General features: G+C 36.0%; 1 protein-coding gene across 1 annotated transcript in view; it reads left to right on the forward strand.

Annotated features, from left to right (window-relative positions):
* LOC114373560 (DNA-directed RNA polymerase III subunit 1) overlaps positions 1 to 16,100 on the forward strand; it is a 29,341-nt gene extending 13,241 nt beyond the window's left edge. The window contains exons 17-27 of the mRNA XM_028331039.1: positions 1,246 to 1,344; positions 1,893 to 2,096; positions 2,197 to 2,466; positions 7,027 to 7,174; positions 7,741 to 7,892; positions 11,672 to 11,827; positions 11,906 to 12,022; positions 12,160 to 12,233; positions 14,232 to 14,439; positions 14,548 to 14,750; positions 15,620 to 16,100. Of these exons, the coding sequence (XP_028186840.1) occupies positions 1,246 to 1,344; positions 1,893 to 2,096; positions 2,197 to 2,466; positions 7,027 to 7,174; positions 7,741 to 7,892; positions 11,672 to 11,827; positions 11,906 to 12,022; positions 12,160 to 12,233; positions 14,232 to 14,439; positions 14,548 to 14,750; positions 15,620 to 15,668 (1,680 nt within the window). The 3' untranslated portion in view covers positions 15,669 to 16,100. The remainder of the gene's footprint in view (positions 1 to 1,245; positions 1,345 to 1,892; positions 2,097 to 2,196; positions 2,467 to 7,026; positions 7,175 to 7,740; positions 7,893 to 11,671; positions 11,828 to 11,905; positions 12,023 to 12,159; positions 12,234 to 14,231; positions 14,440 to 14,547; positions 14,751 to 15,619) is intronic.
* Positions 16,101 to 16,556: the final 456 nt, after the last annotated feature.

Below are 16,556 nucleotides of genomic sequence, written 5' to 3' on the forward strand. Positions count from 1 at the left end.
AATGAAATTAGAATTTTCAGATCCACAAGTTTTAAGTTTCTCTCTCTCTTGCTGTGTTTCTAATATTGTATACAGAGCTTGAAGGTCCTGCAATGGCCGATTCTAATCCACCACCTCTGGCTCCTCCTTCCTTTTCTCCTTCTGCTTTCGCTAAATCTAGTATAAAAGCTAGTTTTTAGTCTCTCTCTCTCTGTTTCTAATAATGTAGATTATCTTTAGGATTAGTTTCCTTATGATCTCATGATTCATTTCCTTATTTAGTTAGGATTTGATCAGTATTAGTATAAATAAGGATTAGTGCTATATTTTTTGTATTACTTTGCAATACACCACAATACGAGAGTTAAGAGTATCATTTGAAGCCACTCCTCTCCTTTTACTCCCTCTATACTTAAAACCCTATAATTTTAACAAAGTAGTTTTTCAACCATTTGATGCAGAAAATCATATGTTTTTGGGAACAAAAATTACCTGGAATAAAGATCATGATGTTGAAGTATTAGGTTATCACATCATAATATCAATATCATGTCATTGTTCACAGATCATATCCATTTTCCCCTTTTCAACTAAAACCCGAATTTTAACAATGAGCATGGCTGATGTAAGAAATGTGTAAGGGATCAATTCTGGTTTTGATGAATGATGCAAAATTGTGTCAATTGAACTTGGTTTATGTCCATGCAATTTAAACCAGATGCTCAGAAAGAGCACAAATGCTAAAGTTATGGCCTGATAATAATAACTGACAAAATGTAAGCATTTAAATGAAAATTAGTAGATGGATGGTGATTGTATGTCTGTGAAACAGCTTAGCCAAAGGAAAACGGGCATGTAATAAGGAGCCCTGTTGATCACACTGCTTCACGCACCTGAAATGTGACAGTTATTTTAAGTAATTAACACTATAGCTTCAGGTTTGAGAAACTAACTTAAATTTTTTATGTTCATCATGATGTTGCCTTCAACACTGATTGCTTTCACTTGAATTGTTAGCACAATATAGTAAATTTCCTCTGTGGGTTATTGTCTTCATTTCACATTCTACATTTATTTGTGTGTAACTGACACTGAAATAAATATAGTCCCATATCTTTGAATCCTTATTACATATTGCACCAATTTCTGTCACTTCTATTGACTGTGCTCAGTTTTAAATATCTATTGTTGAATACTACCCTGGTTATGTGAAACAACTGACAGTTGTTTCTTAGATTGAATACTGATATGCTGTCCTTGATGCAGGCAAAAGGTTTTGTTGCTAATTCCTTTTACAGTGGATTGTCAGCTACTGAGTTTTTCTTCCATACAATGGGAGGGCGAGAAGGGCTTGTTGATACAGCGGTAGGGTTCTTATTTTGAATTTGAATAAATTATGCATAATATATTCTTAAGTAAAAACTTGATTCAATTATATGAACTATTAAAACCAAGTAACATATCTAGAATAATATATCTGGAATAATTGATGGCATTTGAATCAAGGCTACTGGCTACATATAACTATGAAAATGGAAGTCATTTGAGCGAGTCTTGACTTTCTCCATTTGGAATAATGTGCTCTTGTTACATGACCACTTTACATATTTATAGTACTTGGCGGTTGATTTGGATTTCGTTTCACTTATATTCGGTGTCATTGTGGGAATGTAGCTCTATTCATGTCCCTTGGTTATCATTGAGGGTTATAATTAAAATATAGGATCCATAGTTCTCTCATGTAACCCTTTTTTTCTTATAAACAAAAAATAAAGTTAACTATTTTTGTATGTAGGAGCTACTAGTAGTTGTAAAACACAGAACATTCATTTTGGGATGTTGGCCAATAATTAATTTTATAATTATTTACTTTGAAGAATTTTATGATTTTTTCTCTGCTTGTGTCTTTGCAGGTTAAAACTGCAGACACGGGATATATGTCTCGTCAATTAATGAAATCCCTAGAGGATTTGTTTTTACATTATGATTATACTGTAAGAAATGCTGGTGGCTCTATTGTTCAATTTTGCTATGGAGATGATGGTATGGATCCAGCAGGCATGGAAGGAAAAAATGGAAAACCATTGAATTTTGAGCGGTTGTTTCTTAAAAGCAAGGTTTAAAAGCTGTTTGTTGTTTTATGTAGTTTCGTCATTATAGTTTGGAATCTCGTGACTTAATGAAAAAAGTTGGTTTTTCTTGTGTTTTGATTTGTAGGCCATATGTCCCAATGATGAAGATGATGAAATTTTATCTTCCTCAGATGTGAGTAAAGTAGTTCATGAGAAGCTCTCAGAATTTGATTTGTCTAGGTTAGCAGAGAAAGGGGTTTTTGAGGTGGGCTTCTCTGCTGACTTCGTTGAATCTCTACAATCCTTTATCAAAGATAATGCAAAATTAACGGAAGAAGGTTTCACTGATGAGCATTCTCAAAACCTGAAAAAATTTGGGCAGAGGATATCTGGGATCACTCGTAAACAGCTAGATGTATGTTTTTTTCCCCTTCATTGTTTTTTGCTTTCATTTGGTCATTGCACTCATTATTACGGGTGCTTGTCTGATTTGCTTGGCTAGTGTTGAGAGTCAATACAGAGAGATTTGAGAGAGAAAACGGGATTAAGTTTTTAGTGACTTGTAACTGTTTTCTGAATACAGAGAACTCTATTTATACAGTATAGACTTCAAAATCCCACTTTTACCCTGGAACATCATTGTTTGGGCAAAATATTTCTCAAAAAGTTACCTCTTGTTTTAGCTCTATTCATTCCTTCACACTTTATAGCACTATTTTTATCCTGTGTTCCGTTCTTTCTTCTTCCTTTAGGCTTCCCAGTTCACATTCTGCAATTTTTTAAATCTAATTTGTCATGATCTTTTGCTATTAATTTCAGCATCATCTTTCATTTTTTTTTATTTCTTTACTATGTTCTTATTGCTCCTACATTAATGGTGTTTGTGTTTAAAGACCCTAAACTGTGACTTATTAGTTATTATTCATCATGAATTTTTTTTTTTTTAGTATTTATGTATAGTATAAATTATTTAGTTTGTATTATAATATTTAAAATAGTGGTCATCTCGCTTCCTGTTATAGCATCTTTAGAGTTGATTACTTTGTACTGCTGTCTGAGATTAATAACTGTGTTAAAAATAGGAGAAACAGAGGGAAATTGAATGAAAACCACTTGTTAGAGTACACAACAGATGCGTGTTTATATAGGTTAAGAACATTAATTACACAGATAGAGGATATCATGTTTCCTCTACATGAATGATTTTTTTTGGTAAGCAAAACTAATTTATAATATTATAAAGGGATTAGTACTAGTGGTATTGATATGTGTACATTGGGTCTATACTATTTGAAGACCTATGGAAACCTAATTCAAGCTATATTGCAAGAATTGACACTCCATAGGTGTGAATTAGTAAAGACACATCCTTCCATCAAAAACCAATAGGACAATCCCCCCTGATTGCCCATGTGTGAAATGGAATATCAAATCCTTTTTCCAAATGTTTGAGCCAACTCCAGCTGTAGAAAATTGCATCCTCCATCAGCTTTTGACCATTAAACCATTCATTTGCAAATACAATTCTGCCAAATGCACCAAGTTAAAGCAGTCCACCATATTTGCCATTGTTGAGAGATAATACCCTTGAAATATCCATGGCAATGTTGAACGAAATGGTCTCTAGGTGATTTTGGGAAAACAGCCTCTATATTCATCCAAGTCAATGATTCCCACCATAGAGGCAATATTCCGTCACAATTAAAGAATAAGTGGGATACCTCCTCATTCGATCTGCAGAAAGGGCTCAGGATCATTCAGCTCCACAGTCCTCCTTCTCAGATTAACCTTTGTTGGTAGTCTCTCTCCCAGATCAATCTCCAAATGAAATGAGATACCTTACTTGGAATTTTGAGCTTCCAAACCTGCTTAAATACCTCATCAAATTTGTCTTCTGATAATTGGGATGCTAACACTTTGTAAGCACTTCCCAGTGTCACTGTATAAACCCCACAAGGTTCTAGCCTCCATCCCCAACTATCCTGCTGATTAACTTGCACTGTCACAGCTTGAATATCCTCCATGAATTTTGCAACTGTATCCACTTCCACTTCCCTAAAAAGCCTTCTCCACTGTAGGCACCATTCCCATCCTCCTGCTGTTGCAATCCCCATGTGCTGAATTGAATTCTGTTGCTGCTGAGATATATTGTATATACGAGGGTATTTTTCTGCCAGTGACTTCCCATCAGTCAGCCAACCATCTTCCCACAATTTAACCTTTGCTCCACATCCAATTTTCAATTCTATACTGCCCCTGAAGTCCTGAACCAACCCCCCTCCCTAGATGCATTACAAACATGTCTTAAATCCTGCTACCAGATTGAATCAGAGGTATTTTCCTCTAATTGAATGATAAGGTGCCTATTAATCGCTATTATTAATATAATCATAATATTAATTCTGATTTTCAACTCTGGTTTCTAGAGCTACAACCCAAAGTTATCATGGAGATCCTTCACTTGACATGACCTCTAATACCAAATTGAAACATATACAAAGAACACATTCTTTTACTGGAAACTTCTTTGGTGAGAGTCTCCCAACCCTGTATATATAGAAATTTTGTGCAAGAGATATCTGATAATTAGGCAAAGTATATTACCTGACCTACATGATATTCAGCTTAATTACCCTAATTATGTACAGCTAATAGAAACAAATAATTACAACAAAATCAAATCAATATTCTATTGAAATTTCAGCCTATATCTCAAAATCTCAATATAATCTTATCATAATCTCAACACTGTCCTTGTTGAATGAGAAACTTAAGTCTTTCTTGAGGAAAATTGCCTTGATTTTCTTTGTTTACATTTGATTTACAGTAAGGATTTGGTAGGTTTATTTGGTATTCATGAAGATCATTTTGCAGCTCTTGGGAGAGCATAGCCTGTTTGTGAATACAGTTTGGCCACGTGTCTACGAAAAGGTGTCAAGGCTGACTAATTGAAAATAGAAAATAGCCAAGCCCTACTAATTGAAAGGCTTATACGGGGGCTAAGGGTTCACCAACTGTTGTAGAAATTCGTAATAGATTATGGAAAAAATGTAAATTTCAGCTGGGGCAGGTATGCCACAAATTATTCCAACTAGTCTCCAGAGTCGTAGACATCTACAACCATATCATTAAGAGAAAATCATTTCCAAGGTTTGAACTATATTTCACTCATTGCAGGAGCTTTTCCCTTAATGTGGGTTAGGTTTTTGTTTACCCTTGAGGGTTGTGCAGATCACATTGCCCATTATATGTTCTTTAGAATGTGGGCTTGGGCCTAACTTAACCCCATAAGCTAGCTCATACTGACAGGATTGTCCCCCACTTATATACTCTATCTTGATACTATTTCTAGCCAATGTGAGACATGGATTTTTTCCTTTACTCCTCTTCATGCCCAGCACTTTTGGGCTTGGTGCGTGGCTGAAATGGTGGGTGGTCCATTTAATGGATCTGGGATACCATCTTAGAATATGGGTTTGGACTAACTCAACCCCAAAAGCTTACGCATGAGTCATAGGGTGAGGGTTGACACCCACTTATAAACTTACCATTGAGGTGGCATGTGGTGTGCAACACTGAGTCCAATGATGCTATAGGTGGAGTAGGGGCTGTTTTTCAAGAGTTTGAGATATTGATAACTTGATATTAGGGTTTGAGATAGAATGCCTTAGACTTAGAGTTTGCATGTGCGCAATCACTTAAAGTGGGTCACGATCTATGGATCACTAGAAAAGAGGAGGTATTAATGAGTTGAAAAGTAGTGGGATAAACACAAAAATGGTGGGGAATGTAGAACTGATGATTGGCACATGGAGGCCCTTGAGCAGTTTTCGGTGGTGGCATTTCATTGTCCAACTAAACTAGAGATGCTAGGTGATGAGGCCTTATTATGGAGTTGTAATGGTTGTGGATATCGAGGATAACAATGAAGGTGTGCAAATACCGTGCAATGAACCATAGATTGGTCCAGTATGATGACAAGGCATTCAAAAACAGATCAGTTGAAAAGTATCTGAAAATATTATTTCTGAATAAATTTCTGGACAGAATGCTGTTTACATTTTATAGACTAACTAAAGGCTCATAGAATAAAGCCAAATTATATGAACTAATATATCCTAATGAAGGTTATACAACTATGTTTGGGAAATGAATATATCAAATCTGTTAAATAAATGGAAACTTTAAGACTAAATAATACAATTAGTATAGCTCAACATATTATATTGGTACAGACATACACTGTCACCTTCCATGCAGGTGTACACAAATGCTCATAGGATAAATTTTTATCTTCAAATAACTGATAAGGCTGCTATTATTGTTTTTGTTAGCGTTATGCTACAAGTTGTTCTAATTTACACTTACAGATTGATGCTATCAATCTCTAATTTATCATTGTTAACTACCCAAAACTAGTGTTTTTTCCTTGTTTGTAAAAGAAAATTTTAAAGTAAGAAGTGAATAACTGAACTTCGGGCAAGGTCATTCAGAGTTACTTTATGCATTTGATGTGCTTCAAATTTAATTAATGGTGTGTTTTTTCGATGTATATCTTCAGTATTTTTCATAATGTTCTCTTCTGATCTTTCTAGACATTTGTTTCTAAGAATATATATTTGTTTCTTTTCGATAAACTGAGTGAGTGAGAGAGAAAATGGAAAAGATTAAACTGATATAATTGCTCAGAAAGAAAAACTCAGTGAGTTAGATACAACAGAGGTATTTAAAGAGTTCTGACTTGAGAAACTAATCACAACTAACTCTAACAGAATGTAACTACTTGGGTGCAGTTTAATGAAAACTGACAACCCTTACAACATATACACTGCTGTCTAATATGAAACAAAACTGTTTACACAGTTACGTATTTACATACTCCAATAGTTTCATACTTGTCTGATTATGCTTCCTTTAATTTATGCATTATTCCTACTAGTTTGTGCTTGTATTTACATAGTACCCTATTTTTCAGGTTTTTTTGAATATTTGTCTATCTCGTTATCATTCCAAAAAAATGGAGGCTGGAGCTCCTGTTGGTGCAACTGGAGCTCATAGTATTGGAGAGCCTGGGACCCAGATGACTTTGAAAACTTTCCACTTTGCTGGAGTTGCAAGCATGAGTATCCTTTATTTGACCATGTTGTCTACTTTGATAATCACTAAGGGGGCATTTGGTGGGGGATAAATTTTTAGTTTCCTGGGAATGTTAGATTGGAAATCTTCGTTTCCCATGTTTAGTACCAATTTTTAAAAATTACATTCTTGGGAAAGAAGGTTTCCTGAGAATGTTTTTCAGCCAGGTTTCCCGTGAAACTTTTCCCTTGGGGGAGGTGAGAATCTTATTTTCCCGAGTTAAAATTTTCTTTTATTAAAGTAAAAATATCATGTTACTTTTATTAGATTAATTATTGTTGTAAATAATTAAAGTAACTGTTAAAAATATCACATAACTCTTTAATTCTTAGAAAACTTATCTAAGTATTCCCTAAAATATTTATGACCATCTAAATAGATTTTATTCAATCCCAGGAATTATGATTGCCTGGATGTTTGATTCCTGGTCCTGGGCTTGAAAAAACTCCCCCCCTACCAAACGCCCCCTAATAGTTATGTTCTTTTTAAATACTTTATTGAATACTGCTGTATGTTGTTTGGTGTGGAATGTTGTCCCTTAATCTGTCGTTAGATGTTACTCTTGGAGTTCCTCGTGTCAAAGAAATAATGAATGGAAACAAAAAAATCAGTACACCAATTATCACTGCTATACTTGAGAGGGATGACAATGCAAATACTGCAAGAATTGTAAAAGGTCGAATAGAAAAAACAAATTTAGGCCAGGTATGCAGTTGCGGAAAAAAAGTCTTGATATGCTTATACCTTGATTATCCAGTTATATGGTTATTTATATTCATAAAAAAAATTTATGCAATTGATGAATTTTTTTTTCAGATGTTAGTATTCTTCCAAGTTTGTCTTTATTGTATGTAGTATGTACATTGTGTAGTGCTCTTGTTTGGGTGCCTGTCAAAGCAGTATAATTTTAATACTGATTACTGTTATCATCATGTGTGTCCGAATGTGGGTTTTGAACCTAACTCAACCTTATAAAACCGGCTTATAAGGTAAGGATTGCTCCCAAATTATATAGTTTTTTTCGACACTGTCCTTAGTTGATGTGGGACTTTCACATGTTCCCTTTTGTCCACGGCTACCTGCCATGTGAAACTTTAAACACACCCTTCTATTTAGGGGCGACCAGAATTTAGATGGCTTTTCCAACATCCTCCCTCACGCTCAAGGCTACCTTCCTAGAGCGTGACAGACACACGGACCCATCTAGGATAGGCTCTGATACTATGTCAGAACGTGGGTTTTGAGCCTAACTCAATCCCACAAAACCGGCTTGTAAGGTGAGGATTGTTTTCCACTTATATAGTTTATTTCAGCATTATCTTTAGTCGATATGGGACTTCAACATGTCCCTTTTTGCCCATGGCAACCCGTCATGTGGGGCTTTCAACACTCCCTTCTATTTAGGGGTGAGCACAATTTAGGTTGTTTTTCCAACAATGTGCATAGGTGCAACAGTAACAGTTCTGACATTCTAAGAAATTAATGGCAAGCAAAGCAAGTAAGTTCTGACATTCTGAAGATTTGGAAGCTTCAAATCGATATTTTGAAGACAACTCAGGGATCTTGGTGAAATCGAGGAATATTGCTAGGAAGAGAGATCTGGAACACCCATCAGCTTAAGTAAAAACAAATTTCGATCTTCTTTAAACCAAGATTTGGAAGCTTCAAACGAAGTGTGAAGACCCAATTATTCAAACTAAAGAGACGAAATCATCATAAAGTGACAGCAAAGCGAGAGAAGTCACTGAGAAACACGTCGGAAAAGGACAGTGACAAAATAGGAAACCGGAAAGTTCTTTGCCGGAAAATAAGCGGCAAGCTGAAGGTGGTGGCCGAAAAGATGTGGAAAAAGATGGCGGCAGAATAGGCGGCCACAGTTCTTCGTTGTGAAATGAATGGCAAGGAAAAGAATCTACTGGCTTAAATCCAGAAATCCTCATAAGAACCAGCAGATGCCATGATGAGTAAAAAGAGTAACTGCAAGATGTCAACAAATACAAACCTTAGAAGGAGACAAATACGGGTGGATGATATGTTCTGTCCATTCTGCAGAAATAAGGAGGAGGTGGCTGCTCACCTGTTCTTTAATTGTAGCAAAACCCTCCCTTTATGGTGGGAGTCAATGTCTTGGGTTAACCTTTCGACAACAATGCCACAAAATCCTAGGGATTATTTTCTGCAACATGGAACTGAGCTAGCAGATGGAGTGAAGTCCAAAAGATGGAAATGCTGCTGGATTGCTTTAACATGGACCATTTGGCAACATAGAAATAAGGTGGTGTTCCAAAATGCAACTTTTCATGGAACCAAACTGCTGGACGATGCCTTACTCTTACTATGGTCGTGGATCAAAGCCATGGACAAGGATTTTACACTACATTTTAACCAATGGTCTTCTAATCTGAAGGATGGATTCTGTAATTAGGTGGGGCTAGGTGATGCTGAATTTATGTAACACATTAGAGTGTCTCTAGCTTATCTCAGTCAAAACACTGGAAAAGCTGGATTCACTTCTATTCCTATGTAAATTTAGTACCACTGGTACTATTCTATAATATATCTTTTGCTGAGCAAAATAAAAAAGTAACTGCAAGATGTGAACCAAACAATGTTTAAAAAAGCACAAAGGAACCAAACGGTGTAAAACAAGGGTTTTTCCCAAAATAAGTCCGATGGAGTTGAAACTCCAGAGGCAGAGGCACATAAGGTAGATGATGCAGTTGCCGGAAATTGCGACTGAAAAAGGTGACCAATGTGTCGCAACACATCGGAAGAGCTTCTGGCACTGCCAATGCTGTTTGGCTCGCCTAGGAAACGCACGTGAGAGCGCATCTGATGTCAAATGGGGATGCTGTCGACAGGGTTGGGCAGATCAGGGAGAGATGGCGGCCGCTGGAACAGTAGCGGTGGCTGGCCGGAAAATGAAGCAAAGTTTGCCGGAAAAGTGAGGCAAGTAGAAGGGCAATGAGGGAAAGGGCTCACCTGGGGACAGTGGGCGCCAGAAAAGTGATGGTGACAGGCAATGTTCGGAAAAGTTGGGAAAGAAGAAAGGGTCATCGAAAAGCAGAAGCATGCCACCAGAATAAGTGTGACGCTGTTCCCGGTGGGGGATGCTTTTTGTTATTCCCTCAACCTAGAGCTGGTACCATGTAAAATGAGAGAAAAATGTAAAGGGACAGTATACTGAAATCGTGTGCCAGATTGCACAGCTGATGCTTGTTTATATGGATATATAGTATTGATTACACATAATTAGAGGATATTGAGTTTCCTCTAAATCAGATATCATATCCTATCATCACATGATTATACATTAAATTCCTGATTCTCAACAGAGAGAATAGAGGGAAAGATTGCAATGGTTGGGTGTAAACTGTGTGGGAGTGCGATCCCAGTGCATTGGGTTGAACCCCTGTTTTATAGCTGCCTTACATGAAGAATTCAGTGTGAACAGAGCTAGCCAACTAGGCAAATACTACAAGCTTAAGACAAAACAGAAACCAAGTTGTAGCTTATACAATATTATACATTATAGATATACCGAAGTTTTTAACTTTAACTAAACCATTATTTATGCTAAACTTGAGATAAGGAAATTGGGAAACTAATCCTAAGAGATCACCTAAGACATTGTGAAATATTCTAAGGAAATTGATAATTTGATTCTATGAGATGCTTTTCCTATATTCTCAAGAGAACATTTTTGGTGACAAGGTCTATAGATTTTCAATTTTATAGTAAGCTTTTTGTATTAATCCCGCTAAGTATAAATGTCCAAACAAATGATTGGAGGTTGGAGTATTTTGGCTTCCAAGTGTGTCCATGGTGTTCGAATGAGAAACTAAAATAAATTTCTTAAAGAATCTATGGTTCAAAATCTTCTGTCTAAATTGGTGTTTAGTAAAGTAAACTCAAGTAAATGAAAAGGATCTGTACACTAGTTTATCTATCATTGAAATGTCTATAGAAATGAAAGAGTCAATTTAAATTCAAAGAATGAATCTCCAATAGAATATGAATGGCATGTACATATTTTGCTAAGTTGGAAGAGAAAACAAGCAAAAGTAAGAGTCTGAAAAAGGAACTTTCCCTGACCATCTTTCCTCCCAGAAAAATACTTGAGAATGTGTTTTTTTAAGTTTACTAGAGCATTTCTAGTAATTTACCATGTTAGATTTCAGCTTAAAACCAATTGGCACTAAGTAAAGTTGCCTAACAGATATATAAGCTGCACCTCAAAAATTAAGGTGGGCGATGCGGGACTTCCTAACAGTTATGCTAGTATTTAGTTAAAGCATCGGGGACCAACATTTAATTTTATCTTTACTTAACTATAAGTATCAATCTTGTTTATGTATCATTATTCTGCTTAAGCTACTATCATGTTTTCATTCTTTTGTTAAGCCCTGTCCTGGGGCAGCTATTTTCTGTTTATTCTTTAATGTCTGATCTCAAACACTATCATTTGATGCCAATTGATACAGGTTGCAAAGAGTATAAAAGTTGTTATGACTTCAAGATCAGCATCAGTTGTTATCACCCTTGACATGAAAAGAATCCAGGATGCACATCTAAATATAGATGCTAATATTGTAAAAGAATCAATTTTACGAACTAAAAAGACAAAACTGAAACCAGAGGTAAAGATTAAATCTTGTTTATTATGATTTTCTTTTTCTTTTATGCCTCCTATATTCAATATTTTTGTTGATATGCAGCATATCAAGATTTTAGATATTAAAAAGCTTGAAGTGGTTCCCCAAGATGTGGATAGAAGTAAAATCCATTTTCAGCTTCACTATCTGAAAAATTTGCTTCCGACAGTTGTAGTGAAGGTATTTTCTTGACTTTCTTTATGATTGATACCTGATGAAGGCAATATTCTGTTTGCTTTGTGTGATTTTATAGGTTTGTAATTATCTCCAGATAATCAGATGGGAAAACACTTATACCTTTTATTTCTTAATTGCAGGGCATTAAAACTGTGGATCGAGTTGTTATCAGTAAAGACACCAAGGCTGAAAAGTTCAGATTACTGGTGGAAGGGTTAGTTCATCCTATTTTTCATTATGACTTGTGTTCCTTCAATCCAGTTCAATACCTGCTTGCTTGGATGCATATTATATGGCTTTTTGAGGTTGGGGATTTTGATACGTATTGTATCAGAGGGAAGCTGCGGAATTAGAAAACAAGCAGAAAACAGAAAACACACACAAAAAAATGAGAGCAAGTGCTCCCCCAAGTCAGAGAACATTCTCTAGACTCGAATTCTCATTCCAAATTCATCCATAGTCCTTACAATCCTCAACCCCCCCATATAACAGACCCCTCACTCACAGTCTCGCCTCTAACTAACTTCTTTTCACCTAGGATGCATTTGCCCTTTTGGGCCTATGAAAATAAACCTTAAAGGTCTGAGACAGGTTCCTATCAATATCACCCTCTCTAAAATCTGCCTTGTCCTCAAGGCAGAAAGAAGGAAACCTTGTTTTGATTGAATGAGCTAATTCCCATGTGGCCTCCTCCATGGCACTTGTTCTCTCAAGTAGCCCAGATGGCACAAAACCATGCTTCAAGTAGCGTTTGACAGGACTGGAGTTGTAGAGGACCCTAAACTAGTGTCAGGTCATACCCTCCATGGAGATCTGAGCAGGCTCAAGACACATCGCTGGAGGTGTGCCTTGAACGGTAAAACACATCTCGACCTTGGCAATGAGTTGATTGGAGTGGCTCCCAAAAACGGATAGGAGCCGTTGAAGGAAAGGAACAACGAAATCCATCGTGCATTTCAGAACATATGGTCGCAACAGATTTGGTGAGCTCATCAATGCTGGTGAGCAGAGAACCAAGTTGGGTGGAATGTTGCTGAAGTGATTGATGATGAGATTTAAGGATGAAGTCGATGGTAGAGATTTTTTATTCAACAGCATCAAGGCAGGACGTCATCCTCGTTTGCATATGCTGATTGGAACAAATCTCTCAATGAAAGCACCAATGATACATATTGTATCAGAGGGAAGCTGCAGAATTAGAAAAACAAGCTGAAAACAGAAAACACACAGAAAGAAGTGAGAGCAAGTGCTCCCCAAAGTCGGAGAAGAATCTCTAGACTCCAATTCACATTCCAAATTCATCCATACCCCTTACAAGCCTCACCCCCTCCCATATAACAGACCCCTCACTCACACTGTCTCATCTCTAACTAACTTCTTTTCACCTAGGACGCATTTGCCCTTTTGGGCCTATGGAATTAAACCTTAGGCTTGGTCTGAGACAGGTTCCTATCAAAATTAGACCAAAGAGTAGCTGAAGGGAACTTAAGACAGCTTGGTGTTGACCAGAAATATGGCTGCTTAATCGCCGTTGTGTGAGCTTTAACTAAATGTGAACAGGCAAGCCCTTTGATTTTCTGCTTCCAAATTGGATGCTTCCAAATTGCTGCTTCCAAATCGAGGGAAATCGAAAAACAAGTGAAATTTTCAATCTGTTTGTTTCTGAGAGTTGATACAATATTTATATTGCACCATAAGCTTGTGCTACAAGTTAGGAGTCTTACTAACTATCCACAAAAACAGTTGTGTAACTGTAACAGTTCTAACTGACTTACAGACAGCTGTCTCACAACTGGGACAGATCTGCCTGTTGGAAAGCTGCTAAATTGTATCAGAATTCTCTAGAAGACTCCAGTAGAGTTGGATGCCTCTGCAGACAGGCTTCAGACTCATAGGCTCACATGTTTAAGAAAACATGTAATGAAAATCTTAAATATGATCATAGGGTGGAGTATCCTGCGAGACTGAAAAGAGCTTTGACAGAGGAGAGTTCTATTGTTGCAAGTATAAAGTGAGCTTGGGCTAGTTTAAAGTAGGAGGATTTTGATTTTATATTTTTCTATACACAGTTAAGGACTAGTGATAAAAAGATAAAGAGAACTATCGTCACTCAGAAGCAATAATTTTGTTGTCATAGCATTCCATTGTATTGCAGTTTTTTAATTGCTAACTTTATTTCCTGACCTGCATGTATTCTTTTTTGCCCCATCAGCACGGGTTTTCGAGAGGTTATGGGAGTTGAAGGGATTGATGGACGTAAAACTGTTAGTAATCATATCCACGAAGTGAGGGACACACTGGGAATTGAAGCTGCTAGAGAGAGTATTGTTAAGGAGATAAAGTATACAATGGTGGATACACATGGAATGAATATAGACATACGCCATATGATGCTTCTAGCAGATATGATGACTGCCACGGTTAGTTCTTTGGAAATTATTCAGCGAAAAAATTAAACAAATATAACCATATCTGCATTTGTGTTGAATATGCTGGTTTCCACTAATGTTGCTATTTTTTCAAACTAGGGTCATATCCTTGGAATAAATAGATTTGGAATTTCAAAGATGGGCAAAAGTGTATTAATGCTTGCATCATTCGAGAGGACAGCAGATATTCTTTTCCAGGCATCTGTACGTGGGAGGGATGACTCGATTGGTGGAGTAAGTGAATCCATAATCATGGGTATACCAATTCAAATAGGTACTGGAATGATCAAGGTCAAACAAAGGTGAGGCATGAATGATATGTTTGTTAATGTCGTTACATAATAGTGCTTTTAATGTTAGTCCTATTTGTTGAACATGCATAGTTGCATACAATAACTCTTTTGGGTTAGATGCTATCCACATTTTTTGGGGGTTGAATTTTATTATGGCCATATTTACATCTGAGCACACCTCCCTTTCCCATCAAGTCTAGATTTCTAGAATGTAAAGTTTACTAGACATTTTCAGGTAGCTTTGATATCATTTTAGAAATAGACTAGGCCTAAAATATAAGTAAAGGGTTGCTATAAGATTTTATATTTCCATGACTTGATACAAGATTTTTATTGGTTTAAATATGTTTTTGGTCCCGGTAAGTTGACACTTTTTTAATTTTGGTCCTTGTAAGTTTGCATTTTTTAATTTTAGTCCCTCTAAGATTCAAAATTTTCATTTTTAGTCCTTGTAAGTTCATGCTTACAAGGACTAACATTTGAAAAACACAAAGTTAGAGGGACTAAAATTAAAAAGGCGCAAACTTATAAGGACTAAAAATGATTTGAACAATACTAACTCATAGGGACCAAAAACATATTTAAACCTTTTTTATTTAATCCTAAATATCCATTTTCATTACGATATTGTTAAATTTATTAAACTTGTATTTTATAAAAAGTAGTGATTGGTGAAATAGATTGAGTAGCCATATATATAACTCAAATGTGCGCTTCCATTCAGCAATAGTTGCTTGTTTCTTCCTTTTCTGAACTCCTTTCATAGGTCACCAATATATACGCTTTATATTCAATTTAGAATTTTGGATCATATTTGCTTTTCATCATGGTCCTTATAACAGACAGACTTTGGCTAATCCCTCTTGGCACTTTCTTAGGTTGGATCCTCCGGAGTTGCCTCATGGTACCAGTCCTATTCTATCTTGAATTTGAAATATATATTTCCAGCAAGAATGTGGATCATCCAGGTCGGAGTGCATTGAATGCTGTCAGCTTAAGTTGGGAAATTTGAAATGTATGTGCGTATATTTTGCCAAAAACTATTGCAGAACATTTCTCTGCTTAGAGATGCATGCATGGAATGAGATTTCCTGGCTTCCAAATGGTCTTTAGCTATCACCAGAGTTCAAGCACATGAGAAGGGGATAGGAAAGAAAAGGAGACATTATTTTCAACCGAGCATTGCTTGTATCTTTTAGCCAAAATATGATTTTAATGATTAGTAATCATTGTGAAATTTTGCATTTTACAAATCTCTTATTGACATCGATCCATGTAGTTTATCTCATAGTAGGATAACTATTTGTTGCATCACCTTAACCATTATAATAACAATATCAAATAACTAATTTTAAATTAGCTAACCTTAGTTTGTAATAATAACAATAACAGATATTTAATTTTATACAATTTTACATTAACTAACTCTTGGTGGGGGCTCAGGAGCCGTGCCTGCCCCTCTCTCCATTCGTCCCTTGACTATAAATTTCATAATGGTAGCATGTTATTCTCTTTTGAATTTTGTGCTGATTTTCTTATAACTGCAAAAATGAATTAATACACAATTTGCCTTTTTTGAAAGTATTGTGTTGGTTTGTTACTTGAAGTGTAGGCTAAATTAATTTTATATCCTCTAATTTATTATTTTTATTCGATTTGGTTTTCTAATTAGTTTTTGTGTTTAATCTGGTTTTAAATTGATAAGTTAATAGGGTGAATTTCTAAGATAACACTTGAATTTTTAAGTTATAATATATTTTACACTAAAATTTGTTTCTTATAAAAAGGACCAATGTAATATTTTGTAGCTTACGC

This window comes from Glycine soja, chromosome 11, assembly GCF_004193775.1.
Source record: "Glycine soja cultivar W05 chromosome 11, ASM419377v2, whole genome shotgun sequence".
Classification (NCBI taxonomy): Eukaryota; Viridiplantae; Streptophyta; class Magnoliopsida; order Fabales; family Fabaceae; genus Glycine; species Glycine soja.